The sequence below is a fragment of the Mustela nigripes genome, chromosome 6 (assembly GCF_022355385.1).
Source record: "Mustela nigripes isolate SB6536 chromosome 6, MUSNIG.SB6536, whole genome shotgun sequence".
NCBI classification, from domain to species: Eukaryota; Metazoa; Chordata; class Mammalia; order Carnivora; family Mustelidae; genus Mustela; species Mustela nigripes.
In genome coordinates, this window is record NC_081562.1 from 15,535,204 (window position 1) to 15,550,801 (window position 15,598).

The window sequence follows — 15,598 nt, forward strand, 5'->3', positions numbered from 1 at the left end:
GTCCCCTGGCCACTCACAGCTCTCAGGGTGTCCACGCCTTCCCTTCTCAAATGCACTGCATTTGACAGCAGAGACTGTGACCTTGTCCCTCCTGCTACCCAGCAGGTGCTCAGCGAGTGAGACTGAACAAAACCTCCAATAAACTCACGAGAATTATTTCCTTTTACTTTTACCTGATGCTTCCAAATCATCTGTTTGAGTTCACTCTCTCTCCCCTAGCCTTAATTAAAACTGCACAGATATCTCAAATAGAGTGGAAGGGGCAAAACCAACATTAGATGTTTCCTGCACCTTTTCCACCCCGCAGAGCCCTGGAGGGGTGGCTGAAGGAAGTCCCAAGTGACATGCAGAACACATGGGGTTGGCCCTCAGGGGCCTGTGCAAGTGGAGACCTGCCTGTCCGACACCCCCGCCCCCATGCTGCGATTTCACCATTATATGCCTTCTCAGCCTTTTGGGTGCAGACACCAAGGCAAACACACACACGTCAACTTGACTTAGAAGCACCACCTTATGGCATTAGAAATGGAAGAGAAACCCTGTGCTTGGTGCAGGCCACAATTATATCCCTCTCTTGGGGTGCTTTTGAGGATCAATGTCTGGAAAACGGCTTTACAAAGTATGGTAGATTCCACATACATAAAACGAGCAGGTAACCATACGGAAAATTTTAGGTGGGCCCTAGCGCTTTACATTGAGTCCATTCAACTATAAATGAGGTAACAGAGCGTCAGGGAGAAGGGAAGGGCTCCTCTGCTCGAATTATCACCAGGAGGGGTGGCTGTGTGAGAAGACCCTCTCCCCCTTCTAAAAGCAAGGGAGAATGGGAGTCTGGCTTTCCTTTGATTGCAACATTTCCCTTCTTTGGCCAGTGTGTATCCGTCTCCCACACAAATGAGGGTCTGTGATGCTGGCTTCATCCTCCAGATGCATTTCAGCGTTTCCTAAACTGATGCGGGTATAGCCCCATAAAATTCCTGTCTTCAGAAATGCACCTTAGCTATAGTTAAGAAAGGAAATTATAGACCTTTAAAAAGTGGTTATCCAAGGTCCTTGACTCTTAAAATCCTAGTAGTTGGCTCACCGAAACATTTTAGTGTATCATTAGTGTGGGAAGAGAGGCACTAATTGTACAGTGGGTCACAGTTCAGATGGTGGTTACCGGCTCCTATTTGCTTCCTGGGTTCTACAAGTAAAGAGGTTTCCTGGATTCTATCATAAAGAAGTTTGTATCTACTCTATCAGAAAATCCCAGACTATAAGCTGCCTAAGGTTTTATTAGATTTTCAAATGAAAATCTGACAAAGCTCTATAAGATTTACCTAAAGTAACATTTATAAGCGGCTGAGTTGGAATTATAACTCAGAGCTTTCCCACTGTGCAAAGGAGGGAAAAAAAAAAAAAAACTGGACAGGATCTCCCTGCTCCCATACCAACACCAGCACCACCACCCTCTGATTTCAGACCAGGAGCCTCCTCCTCTTCTCTTTCCCGCCTTATCCCATTCCCTCACCCTTTTAAGAATGATTTTGAGAAGGAGTGACGAGAAATTCCTCCTGGGTGACCTACAGGGCATGAGGGGGAAAAAAGCCTGAACCTCTCATGTTGATGAGCTTGTGGCTCCTGTGGGAGGCGGGCGCACTGCCCAGCTGGCGCCTAACCTGGGGATGGGAGTGAGGCTGCAGGAGAACCTGGAGAAGAGGTGTGGGAGGAAGGGCTCACAGGTGGGCAGAGAAAAGGTGTAGCTGCCGGGAGGGAAATTAGAGACCTCGGCGCCTCTGGGGAGCAGGTCAGCCCAGCTCTCACGCAGCAGCGGGAAGGCCCCGAGTAAACTCCTCTCTCCAACTCGCACTGGGTCCTTTGTTGTCGGCCTGTGCCTCTGGCTCCCGCTCATGCCCTCCGGTCCCCCGCCCCCCATGAAGTCACCCCAACTGCACTCATAATATTTTGCTTTGCGCCGGGTCTGTTTTCCACCACCAACTTCCAGCGGTCACCATGGCGACGCGCCCGGGCGGGGGGAGGGCGCCGCTAAGGCAATCCTAGGGCCTAGCGGCCCCGCGGCCCGACAAACTTTTCCGGGTCTCCCGATCCTGCAGGCCGGGTGGAAAAGCGCGCTGTCACCGCCGCCGCGCGGAGTCGCTTGCGGGGCTTCGCGGACCTGTCCTGAGCACCGCGTCCGCGTCGGCGAGGGCCGCAGCCACCGGCCTGGGGACCCTAGGACCACGCGGCTCTCACTTGACCCTGCTGCTAAACTCACAGACGCCGGCGCTTGGCAGGTGGCGAGGGTGGGGGCGCTCATGCCCCCCAACCCGCCGGACACACACACACACACACACACACACACACGCCCGGAGAGGGAGAGGACAGCCTGATGTGGGCGCAGGAGCGAAGGGCAGACCCCAGCCCTCTGCTCCCTCGAGCCGGCAGATCGGTTCCCCCCCGCGGGAGAAGGCTACTCCTTGCCTAGGGCCATGGCCAGGAGAGCATGGAGGAGGCCCGGGCCCTGTTCCCACCCGGGCGCTCTCCGTCCCGGGGTCCCCAAGCCAGGGCCACTGACTATCTGTCCGCACCTGGGGGCCCATGGGGCCAGGTCAGGCCTTGTGCTGAGCCAGGGCCCGTAGGCCGTGCCTCTCCGCCGCTGTGGCCCGTGGTGCTCAAATCCGGCTCCAGGGGTACTTCGGCCTCCCCAGCTCTGGATTCTGGATCTCCGGGCAGAAAGTGGTCGAGGCAGAAATTTCCAATTCGGGCTGGGCAGTGCCCCTCTCTAACGTGCCATCCCGTTTAACAAGAAACGACCCCTCTGTTGCGTAGCCGACCAACCCCGCCCCGGCCCACTTGGCACAAGTTCTCCGTGGCCTAAAATTCTACCTGCTTTTCTCCCTCGTTCTCGAATTTTCGGCTTGAGTCACCGAGCAACGCTCGCCTGGACAGGGCGGCCCGGCTCGGACCCACAGGGCCAGGCTCGCGTGGCCGCCGCGGTCGGCTCTCGAGGCGAAGGCGGGCCGGGCGGCCGGGTGCCGGCGGGCGAGCGGCGTGGGGCGGCCGCGTGGGGCCGACGCGCAGGCCGGGAGCGGCGTGCGCACGCCCCAACCGCAAACCGCGCACCGGCGGGGCGGCGCGTCGACGGCCCCACGCGCGCGCCTGCGGCCTTCGCCGTCCGCCGGAGCTCGTCTGCGCCGCGGGTCTCCTGGGAAAGGGGCTCGGCTTTGTCGCGCTCCGCCGCGAGCGCGCGGAGGGCCCTTTGAGGCGCGCGCGCCGGCTCCCGGGCCTCCCCCGACGGGGCCATTGTCTTAGCCCCGCACTTGATGAGTATTTGGGGGAAAACTGGGGGAATATATTACCGACTCGGTGAGCGGAACAAAGGGGCGCGTTTCCTCAGGTCACGCTGAAGTGGCCCCGAGGCAGACCACTAGAGCCCCGGCCCCTGCAAAACGGTTCTCCCGGGCCCGAGGCACTTTGCGGGGATTTTCCTTTTAAGAGTCGGGATCGGAGGCCTGGCTCCAGCACTTGCTGCGAATCCGTTGCTCGAGCCCTTTGAGGATGAAACAGTGAGCATCACACTCGTGGTTCCGGTCGCACGCAATCTGCTGGAAAAGGAGCAGAATCGAACTGCTCCTCGGAGCGCTAGTCTCGGCGAGCCGGGAGAAAGGACCTTTACATAACAAGGGAAACTCTGAAGAAAAGCTAATTGGATTAAGTTCTCGGAAAGGGAGGTGCGGGGAGGCTCCTGGACCGGACCGCGCGGAGCTGCACTTTCCTAGTCGTCGGGTTTGCGACTGTGAAATGTCAGTTGGTGCTCCCCGTGTCATTTCTTCACCCTGTCATTGCCCAAAACTTTTATTTTGATTTCAGCATGACGATCTGAGGATGTCTACGATTTTCGGAAAAGAGAGGGGAGTGGCTGTGGAAAAGATTTCTGTTTTAGATCCCGTGTGGGGTGTTTGCGGTTGGGGTAAAAGTGACCAGATGCCCCCACGGCCACCAGCTATATCGAGGACAAGAAACAAAACGTTTTCACGCCCCATAAGCCGCCTCTAGAACGCACAAGGAGGTCCCATCTAGTGGAGAGGGCACTTAAAACCCCAAACTGGGGCTTGGCTGGTGTGGGGTGTGGGGAAACCCCAAGTCCATACATGGCTCCCCTTGTGAATACTTGGCTGCAAACAATGCAGACATGGGTTTAATTTTATTCAAGGATATTTGCTTCTAAATTTGGGGTGCTTGGGGTGCGTGCTGATGCAAGCGCTCTACATAAAAATACAGAGGGCTGGGCTTGCTTTTTTTTTGTGGTACCTTTTTTGCCGCCAGCAGAGAGCACCCCAGCGGGGCCCGCCGGGTACCTGCAGGCTGGAACGCGAAGCAGGCGACCCCTCTCCTTGCCTCGGTTTATACAGTAAGGAAGACTGCGGGGCTCAGCCTTTCCCTTCTCCGAGGCGGCCCACACTAAGTGGGAGAGGGACTTGACTCTCGGGATCAGAGATAGGCAACTACCCAGGAAAACCAAAGATCCCCCCCGCCCGAGGGGATGGGTGTCCTGGCCACCAGGGCCTCGGCAGAAGCCCGCAGAGGCTGGAAATCTCTGCGCGGACTGATGAAAGACCATCTGGGGCGATGCCCAGATGACCTCTACCCCCACCCCCATCTATTTCCAGCTTGTTTCGGGGGGTGGTGAAGAAACATTTTGGTGGTGGTCGTTTATTTGCTCGGGGAAGGGACGCGAGAGATGGCAGCGGCTAGAAGGCACTTGTTGCTCCCTTCTGCTCCTAGACCTCAGCCCCAGGATCTCGTCAAGCTGCGGCCTCGGCCCAGGCTGCGCTCACTACCCGGCTCCTGCCTCTCCCCGACCCTATCTCCCCAAGAATCCCGAAGGCTGCATCCGAGTGGTTAGGGACTGTGGTTGGAGAAGGGGGGGGGGCGCTTCTAGGGAACTTCTTCCACCTGGAACGAGCCTAGGGTACATAGCTTAGATCTAGAAGTTTGGCGGCTCCTCCTAAGTGCTAGAAAAGGAAGGTGGAGAAAACTCTACTGGAGAAACAAGACGCCGGGCTTTTTCGTTGTAAGAGATTCCTTGGTTTCCTTCCTCAGTTGTTATGCACCGCCGCCACCCCAAAACCTGACGCCCACAGCCTTCCAAAGTGCCGAGGAGTTTTGCAGACCCTGACGCCAGGCCTTGTCGGCCGCACTGCGTCCGGCCCTTCCTCCAGCGGAGTTACAGCCCCGCAGCGGAGTTACAGCCCCGCAGCGGAGCGCGTCGTCGGAAGGCCGTTCCGGGCAAGGAGGTTACACCCCGCCTCGGACGGCCGGGGGCTCCCACCTCCGACCCGGCGCGGATTCCTCAGGACCACCGTGTTCGCCGCCGCCACTCCCTCCAGCTGCGCGTCTCCACCAGTCGGAGCCTCCGTCCCCACCTCCCAGGCGCTGTGCGAAGCCCTCGCCCTCCCCCGCCTCTGGGGAGTTCCGCTCGGCTTCCTGGCCCTAGCCACCAGCCTCAGAGCGCACCGCTATTCCGGGGCCCCCAAACCCGGGGGAGGAGCCGGGCCCGAGAAGGGGGCGGTCGGCTCGCAAAGTTTCTGCGAGCGGCACCTCGAGCTCGCCGCGAGCCAGAGAATCTTTACGTAACTTTGTGTTCAGGACAAGCAAAAGCGCGCTCGTCAGAGCGCGCGCGCGCACACACACACATTTACACACACAATCACACGCTCACACACACACTCCACGCATCCACTTACATCACACATTGCGATGGATTGAAAACTTGTGCACGCTCTCCGCTATTTCCTAGGGTTCCACTGTCAAGTTGACCCTTCTGAACTTTTTGCAACTCTTTCTGAAGTTCCCCTTCTCCCCTTTCTTTCCCTCCCAATGTCTCCCCCCGCCACCCCCCACCAGTAGGACTGACCTGTGGAATCCATGTCGGGTTCCTCCAGTAACCCACAATGCATGCTCTTCCCATGGACAGCACGGGCGCCCCCCAAAAGTCCTGATGTTTGGGGATCCCCTGTGCTAGAGATGCCCAGGGAGGAAAGGAGTATGAAAGAAAAAGAGACGTCGAGAGTGCAAGGGCAAAAGGATAGAGGAGGAAAGGAAAAGAAAGAGAAAGAAGAAAGAAAAGAGAAAGAAGAAAGAGGAGAGAGAGGGAGAAGGGAGAGAGCCCAGAGAAGGGGGAGAGAGAAAGAGCGAGTGAGCGAGGGGACACTCAGTAATCCAGCCGGGCAAAGCCAAACCCGTCAAAATGTTTGCGGATGTTTCATGGGAAAAAGCATCATTTTATAGGAGCCCCGATGGGAGCAATGTCATTGATAGGCCAGCCGGCCTGATGAATGGCCGCTCGTCAGATGGGGCCGTGGCGAGGCGCACTGTGAAGCCCATTGTGGGCCTGTTTTGAATAAGAAAAGCCGCCTCCGAAAAGGGGGGCTCAGAGCGACGCAATCCCAGCCCTCCGACTTCCCCCTTCTATTATAGCATTAGCAACGTTTTTCTTATTTAAAGTTCCAGAGGCCTTCTCCAGCCTTCGCCCGGCACTCATTATAGGCGAAATCAAAATTGGCTTAGATGTGGCCCCCTCCTCCCTCCCCACCCCTCCCCCGATCGGGCCAGGCGGGGCGGTGGGGGGTGGCAGGGGACTCCGGGGAGCCTGGGGAGTCGCCTACGCGGCCACGAGTGGGCTCCTTTCCCTCTCCTCTTGTGCCCCCCCTCCCGGTCTGGTCCCGGGTCAGGTTTTGAGTGGGGGGCCTGGGAATGGGGAGGAGGTATGCTTCGATTGCCTTACACGCGGATCCGCGGACACGCGTGGAGGAGTAGAGGGCGCGGAGGGTGAAAGGTGGGGGAGAGAACGGCAGCCCTAAGACCCCAGCCCCCACCCTGGGCAGCGAGGAGGCCGCCTGGCGGGGAGGGTGTGAGGGGCGGACTCGTCTCCTCCAGAACTTTCTGTCTTTCCCTGGGTTTATCCATCTCCTTCACCGAGTCTCTCCCCTTTCCCTGCCTCGCTCTCGCTCTCTGCCTGTCTCCCAGTCTCTGCCTCTCACTCTGTCCTTCTCTCGTCCTCTGTGTCCCTCTATTTCTCCTGTTTTGGCTGCCAGTGTTTCTGTCCAGCCCCTGCCCCCACGTCTCTTTGTCTCTCCCTAAGACTCTGCTCCTCTGTCTCTATCCCCCTTGGTCTCTCTGACACCCCCCTCCCCGCCTCTTCCCGTAACTCTGTCAGTCTGTCTGTGTCCCAGACCCTCCCTCCCTCCCTCCCCCCGCCCTCTCCCCCGCCCCCCAGCCAGCCGCGAAGTTTGTGAGAAGCCCAGCGTCCAAGTGGAGACGCGGTTTTCCCAGGGACCCCCTCCCCGGCTGAGTTTAAAGTGCAGAAAGAGGGGGGCGAGGAGCTGGGGGTCTGGAAGTGGAAGTCGGGGGGGGGCCGGCTGCGTCTCTGAGGGCCCCGATAAAGTGGCCGTTCGCGGGCCGGCAGCGCTGTGATTAGAATATGAATGGGGCTCTGCAGGCGGAAGAGAAAGGCGGATTACCCCGGGTGCTTTGACCATGGACAGAGGCAGCGCCGGCCCGGCCGCGGAAGGGGCGGGGCGCGCGGGCGGGGTCCCTAACGCCTGGCGAGGGGGGTCTCTAACCCAGGACCCCAAGCTGGGTGCGTCTTGCCGCGGTCCCTCGCAAAGCCCCCCAGTCTGCCCTCCAGGAAGGGCTAAGTGGGGCAATGTGGGGGGAGGCGCAAGGGGCCAGCACGTGCCGAGTTAAGGTCACGGTGCGGGAGGGAGGAGGCGGCGGCGCCGAACGAGGGCTGGACAGAGCCCGGGTTTGGCATATTTCAGAGCACTGGGTTCGAATTCCGACTCGATAAATGCCTTCATCTTTCTGGGTCTCGGCTTCCTTGTCTAAAGGAAGGGGCAAAGATGTCCGCTCTCCAATTTAGGGGAAGAACCAATGAGGCAGTGGATGTGGCAGGAGTCGAGCATTTACTTGCCCTTCCCCCCCCCCCCCCGCCCCCCAACAGCATGTCGCCCTGTGGCCCGCTCCTTCCCACCACCCGGGGCTCCGCTAAGGGCTGCCTCCTGGGAGTGGCTGAGCCTCTCTGTGCGGGTCCCCTCTGACTCGGTCCGCTGCCGCCTTCAATACCCGTTCGTTTCTGCGGAAACTTTGTTCAAAGCCGCAAGCAAGCCCAAGGCCCAGAACCGAGCCAGGCGTTCTTTCCAGCTGCGACGGTTGACGACCGGAAAACCGATGACAACCTGTGGCGACCGAAGGTGGCGGTGGCGATTGTCGCACGTCGTCGTGGTGTGCCTGGCGGTGAAGACAGCGGGATTCGGAGTCCAGGGATCTGAGCGTCTGGGTCTACCTCACGGATTTCTCCTTGAGCGGAGTGGGACGAATGATAAAAGCCCACCTTCGGCCGCCTGCAGGCCCAACGGGAGGTGGAAGACTGGCCAGGAGCTCGATCAGGTGCTTGCAGAGGGCAGCCGGAGCTGCCACCACCCGGAGAGTTGGGGGTCCACGGGACAATTCTAAAGGGATGCTGCGGGGGGTGAGGGTGGGGGGCAAGATGGTGTGTTGTTAATATTATTTTAATTATACACGGAAAATGGAGGTGGGGTGAGGTGGAGTGGGCCTGACTGGCGAGGAAAGTGAAGAGAAAGAAGTCTCAGGTGGGTCGGGCTGGGCTGGTGCACGGGGGATCCTGCCCTGTGCTGTCTAACCTGGAATGGTACTAGCGCTCCCCACTGACAGTGCTGCAGCACCCGGGAGCTGAAAGAAATGCAAATAAGCAGGCATCATTCATTCCTTGGCAAATTTTTATTGTGCACCTACTATGTGCCCACCACTAGTCAGTCTAGGAGCTGGGGATGCAGCAGTGAAGAAAGAAGACTTTTAAAAAAATCCCTGCCTTCCTGGAACTTACACTGGAAGGAAGGGAAATAGCTAATAGCTAAAATAGATCATTAGATGATAGAGGTTGTCCAGTGAGGAGTGCTATGTAGCAGGTAGGACCAGGGAGGACCTCTCTGAGGTGATAACATTTGAGTTTAAAAACAGTGCTATCCTAGGGGCTGGTAACAAGGGTGTGTTCCTTGGTGGAAATTCACTGAGCTGTGTACACTTCGGATTTTATGCATTTTTTTCTGAATGTATTTCAAACCTCAATAAAAAGCTTGTTCAGGTTCAGTAACATAAGAGGAATAGCTACCATGTACTCTTCATGCGTGGGTTGTGCCTCCACTGTGGTAGGCCTTTCCACACATTATCTCATTTAACCCATACAATACAACTAACATTAAATGTTGTTTTCGTCTCCACTTTTCAGAGGAGGACAATTGGGATTCAGCGTGGCTGTCTTTCCCTTGGATAGAATCACAAACAATGCAGCGCTGAGTCTCCAGAGCTTGAAATCTAAAGCAAATATAGCAAGGCCTGCAGAAGGGAGTGTGTGGGTATGAGGGGGACCAAGGGAGGAGAGGGGAAACTGAGTCTGGGAGGCTCAGAGTCTGTGGTGTTGAGGCAGGCCCCTCGAGGAAGCGGAAGTCATGACTAAGCCAGGGGCCAAACGCAGCAGGCAAAGGGGTGGAGGGTGTTGCCAACAGCTGTAAGGACATGAGGAGGGCCTATGCAGTATGCTTGAGAACTTGAGCCTGGCATGGCTACACACGCAATGGGAGGCAAGGAGTAACTGGCAATTTCTTGGGGAGGTAGGTGAGGATCAGATCGGGAGGGTCAGGCTAAGAAATTTATCCTGAAAGTGTTCTGAGCATACAGGACTTGATTTGTGTTTTGGAGATGCCAGTGTGGTCATGGTGTGCCCACATGGTGTTCCTAGAGGTGGAGGTCATTGGGAAAAAGATCATGGTGGTCTGGAATAGAGACTTGACAGTGGGGGCAGGGAGAGGTGACTCATCCACCAGCTTTGCTGGTGCCTGGGTGTGACCAGTGAGGGACACAGAAGACGGATGTCCAATTTTCTGACTTGGCCTATTTATACCCTTCCCTGAAATCATCGGTAGGGGGGAGGGTCAGGGGGAGGTGGTGGGAATGGCAGGATTAGAGATTTGGCACCTACTATGTGCCCACCACTAGTCAGTCTAGGAGCTGGGTGACTTGAAGAGCTCATAAAACTTCCCAGTGGCGCACTAGGAGGCAGTCCCACAAAAGCATGGGGTTAGAACCGCTTGTATAGCCCTGGAGGCTGCTAGAACCCTCAGAATGGATGCATGAGCCACACACAAGGGGAAGGTGCAAGACTCCTCCCTTTCCGTCCGTCATCTGGTATGTTCTGCCACCACTGCTGCACTCTCCGTGGTGCCCTGTACTTGCTAATCCTAAAGTCTTGGGATCGTTTGCTTGTCTGATGCTTTGTTTTGTCTACACAGCTTACCACCATCTAAAAGTATTTGTTTCCTTGTTCGTTGTATGTCTCTCCACGTCAGAATGCAAGCTTCAGGAGGGCTGGGACCTTTCCTTCTTGCTCACTGCTCTCATCTTTATCTCTGGACAGCATTTATTGGCCACCATGAACAACCCATCCCCTGGCCTGACTGGAAGCAGGTGACACAGACCCACAAGAGCACAGGTGGATTTCCTTGTGCAACAAAGTCGCTGGACACAAGATTTGCACTTCGCATAGTACTGAAAGGTTCTTAGTTATTCTAAGTGAAAATCAGAGCTCTGTTCAACTGATTCTAAAAATGAAATCTATGGAAAAATATCTCGTCTTTAAAAATCTCCCAAATATGTACACATTGTATACATCTATAGCTTAGAATTGCATTATGGTTGGGTCTAAGCCGAGATCACCTTCCGTAGAGAAACCTGTACAGAATAAGACCTTTTCCTTTCCTTCCTCCCTCCCTCTTTCTCTCTCTTTCCTTTTCTTTCCTCCAATACTGAACAACAAGCCATGTGCCAGGCTTTGCTCAAGGTAGAGGTGCAGAGGTGAACAGGATAGTCAAGTGTCCTCCTCCCCCCTCCACCTCCTGGAGTTTACATTCTATTGGCCGAGCTGAAAATAAACAAAGAAACTAAGAGCAATAAACAAAGAAACGACAGCAATCTTTCCTTCATGGATCTTATATTATAGTAAAGACATGCGCCCCAACCTTATGTTTGTTAATGGTTCATTTGCTAATTAGCTAAGTAATTATTTCAATAATAATTGAATAATAATAATAAACATGGCCTGAGCACCCTCTATGTACCTCTGTGAGTTCTGAGTGTAAATAATCTGATATGACTGTGTTTACCTTAAGTCGTGGCTCAGTGAAGGAGAAGGTCAAGAAAAACTATAAAACAGTTGGATAAGTACTGTACAAGAGGGGTACCTTGGATAGCCATGGAAGGAGGGGACTCCCCCAGCTCACTCAGGAAGCACCTGAAGGTTAAATTAATTTCTGTTCACAACGGTCTTCTATAGCCAGAAAATGCAAAATGCAAAATCTAAAGTGAAAGGTTTTTTTTTTTTTACAAAATCACTATCATATTACCATTATCACACCTCTATCAACAATAATTCCATAACCAAATTTCACTGTTCACATTTGCCCAACTGTCTGATAATATTTTTTAAAAGTTGGTTTGCTTGAATCAAGATCCACAGAAGGTCCACACAACGCATTTGGTTGCTATGTCTCTGAAGTCTCTTTGAATCTGGAGATTTTCCCTCCCTATTTCATTCCTTCTCAGTTATTTGTTGCCAAAAGCCAAGTTGTCTTTCCTGTTGTGTGCCCAACATTTTGCAATATGTTCGTTGCATCCCCACTGTGTTATTTACCATGTTCTTCTGTCCCCTATAGTTCCTGTAAATTGTTAGCTGGGTCTAGAGACATGATCAGATTCAGATTCAAGTTTATGGCAAAAATAGCACATTGGTGGTGATGCATACTTCCTGTTGTATCACGCAGGAATTCACATAGTCTCCCTCTGGGTTATTAAGAAGACGAGAGGTTCAGGTGTTATCAGGCTCTAGGTTCTTTCCACTTATGCTCAGCTTCCCACTTTTCTTGTCTTCTGCTACTAAGGACATGATCACAAGTTCATTTATTCTTCATGATCACAAAATGGCTATAATTGCCAAAGTACCATAGCTTCCCTCACACATTTCTCAAAGACTGGAAGGAGAAAAGAGAAGCTGTCCCTTCCCCCATCCTTTCTTAAGAGTAAGAAAACTTTCTCAGAAGCCTCTTGGATAATTTTTCCTCCTGTCCCATCAGGTAACTGATTTACCTTTCCATCCCTTAACCAATAACAAAGGGCAAATAAATACCCTGGAGGCTAAGATGAACTAAAATTCTCCCCAGGGGCTAAAGAAGGGCCCACCTTCCTCTAAAACAGACAGACATCAGGTACATGAACCAAATCTGAGTTCAGTTACCAAGGAAGAAGGAGAGGCATGAGTAGCCAGTTGTGTCTGCTATACCATTCAATAGAGGATCAGCCTTGCATAACTTCATGCTGTGTAATGGGAAGGGCTCTCTGCTCAACTAACAAAACATACATCTTGTCCGTGAATACCTTCACTCCAGGTCCTTGCCTTGCGGGAGCACATGACTTCCATGCTCTCCTGTTTGATTCCATCAACAGTTCACTTGTGAGAAATAATATTCACTGAGGATGGCAAAAACTTAGCACTCCACTCATCACTCAAGATGGAATCTTCCAAACTTGGTTCCCTGGTTGAGTTTGACGGGTGTAAAGAAAACCCATGTCCCCCGGCCCTGCAAAAACTTCTCTCCCTTCTTGTTCATGAGAAGAACTGATTTACCAGAGTGAAGTGGTTTACTCTCAGGAGCCAGGGCTCTTCATTCTCAGGAACTATACATTGAACAAATGAGTGAATGTCTGCTTTTAAAATATATAAATGACTTGGAAGAAAATATTTACATACTTAATGCAATTCTAAGAGAAATTCCAATGTGGTTTTATTTCATCTGGAAGTGTAAATCAATGCAACTGGTAAGAAAGTGTTTTATCTTTTCAAAAAAATTATGTTTGTCTTTGTTAAATAATGAGGTAACATGTATAGCTGTATAACTCAAATTATATGAAAATTAATTATCTCTTTTCTCTCCTATAATCCTATTGTGATAACATACTAATGATTTGGTATATGTGATTCCATACCTTTCCCTAGGCTCAAACATTAATAACTGGATAAGAACATTTCAGTTTGGTTGTGCTGTAATTTCTGCAATCTCCTTTTGAATGTGATTTGGGTTGTTCCTAGGTTGTTGGATTTTTTTGCCATCAATTATGTTACAATAGACCATCCCTGCATATATGTTCTTAAGTACTGGCACTTTTATTTCTATCAAATAGATTGTTATGAAGAGCAATGTGAGGTCCTTTAATATTTTAATGACTTTGAAGGATTGCTTTCCCCAAAAGTTTAACAGTTCGCACTTCCACCACCAATATATGAAGGAAGCAGATTCTGCAAGCCCATACTTGCACTGAATGTCATTACTTTAGAAGATGTTTAGCCAAATGTGAAGTTAAAATGATGAATAATTGCTCTTTTAATTTATATTAGTGGGGTTTAGTGCCTTTTCATTTATTTATTTAGTTTTTGCTTTTTGTCCTTAAGGAATTGCTTACTTCTGTTTTGTGTTGAGCAGCCTTTAAAATGGCTCCCAGGGACCACACCTCTGGTATTCATATACTTATGCCATTCTCTCTCCTTGAGCATAAGCTAAATCTAGTGATTTATTGGTAATGAATAGAATTTGGTAAAAATGATGGGATGTCACTTTCAGGGTTCTTTTTTTCCACCCCCCTCTCTGTGGTTTGTGCTTTGAGGGTCTTATTTAAGAAATCTTCCTGTTGTCCCCAAGGTTATAAAACATGTTTTCATTTTTCTTTCATTAGCTTAAACTTTTGACCATTCCATCAGAGATGTTTAATCTGTCTGCAGTTCATCTTTGTAAACAATTTTTTTTTCAATACAAGTTAACTTCCCCCCGCCCTCCCCCACCACCAAAACTATTGTCTTAGTCAGCTCAGGCTGCCATAACAAAATAATAGAGATTGGGTGGTTTAAAGAACAGAACTTAATTTTCTCACAGTTCTAGAGGCTAGTAGTTCAAGATCAAGTTCTAGTTGACTTGACTTCCTGGAAGGACCACCCTTCTGGCTTACAGATGGCCAACCTTCTCTCTGTATCCTCACGTGGCCTTTCCTTGGTGTGCGTGCCTACACAGATGAAGAGATCTTTCTCTCTTCCTCTTCTTGTAAGACCACTAATCCTATAGGATTAGGTCCCCACATTTATGACCTCATTTAACCTTAGTGACCACCTTAAAGATCCCATCTCCAAGTATAGTCACATTGAGGGTTAGAGCTACAACGTGTAGGTTTGTGGGGAGGTGTGAGGGGGAAAACAGTTCAGTCCATACCAACTATCTATTAAATAATTCATACTTTCCCCAGCCTCTGTGGTGCCCTCACAATCATATTCTAGTTTCCTGTACCTGTACTTTTCCTGTCATCTCTTTGCCTGTCCCTGACCAGCGCTACTCCGTTTTTATCACTATGGCTCTCTAACATTTCTTTATATATGTGCTATATAAGCAAGTTCTCCCATTCTTTCTAAAAATTTAGCTACTCATGGAACTAGCTACTCATGGAACTAATGATTTCACATATATTTTAAAATAAATTTATCAGATTTACTAAAACTTCCCGAGATATTTTAAATGGACTTGAGTTAAACTGAGTTGAATCAGCACATTTACATGTTATTCATTCCACATATGAACATCGTATAATCTTTCTACTTACTGAAAAAAGTCCCGTGCCCTTTAATTAAGTTTCTTGATAAAAGACTTTGCTTTGGTTTGATTCATTCCAGGAGGCTTTATGGTTGGGCTGCTGTTGTCCATGATATCCCGTATTTTATACATAGCTATTGCTGGTACAGAAGGACACTCTTGGGTTATTTTATTTCAGCATGGGACAGACTTGGGGCTGTGCCACTAAGGTCTCCTTCAAGGGAACCTACTCAGGCAGTGAGGCTGACTGGCATATCCTCCACTGCTACCACTCTGAATCCCCCTCTCATTCTTGCCTACAGGGGCCACACTTCAATGACTGGGCACAGCAGGGGTGATAGAGCTGGTTCATTCTTACAGGATGCAGACTCTGCCTTGAGGTCTCCTCTTCTCCTAACCACCTAACAGAAACATTCTTAGAACCACGTGGAAGTCTGAGAGTATTTTACTCAATTTCCCTTCCTCCTCTCCTTTCACAGGTATCAAACATGCCCTGCGGTGAAGATTCTCCCCACCTTTTTCTGTTCCCTTCCCTTTACTTTTTATGGAGATTTCCCTCCAATAAATTTCTATTGTGTCCCATCTTGTTTTGGCTCCTACTTCTTAGAAGACCTGAAACAGGAATAATTTACATACGGTAAGATGCTCAGATCTTGTGTACTGTTCCATGAGGATGAGAAATGCTTCTCATGCTGTGTATCTCAGTCTGCCAACTACACTTGCTCACTCAAGTGGTCATTAGAGGACCATTTCAATGGTCATTAGAGGACCATTTTAATGAAAATCCTTAGGTGAGTATATGATCACTTTATCTATTGAAGTATGTTTTATAAAAATATAGCATCCTTTTGGTC

General features: G+C 51.3%; 1 protein-coding gene across 3 annotated transcripts in view; it reads right to left on the reverse strand.

Moving 5' to 3' along the window:
• Window positions 1–6,343, reverse strand: part of RFX4 (regulatory factor X4) — a 155,861-nt gene extending 149,518 nt beyond the window's left edge. For all 3 annotated transcript variants that reach the window (XM_059404625.1, XM_059404624.1, XM_059404623.1), the window contains exon 1: window positions 5,900–6,343. In XM_059404625.1, the coding sequence (XP_059260608.1) occupies window positions 5,900–5,942 (43 nt within the window). In that variant the 5' untranslated portion in view covers window positions 5,943–6,343. The remainder of the gene's footprint in view (window positions 1–5,899) is intronic.
• Between the last annotated feature and the right edge of the window lie 9,255 nt (window positions 6,344–15,598).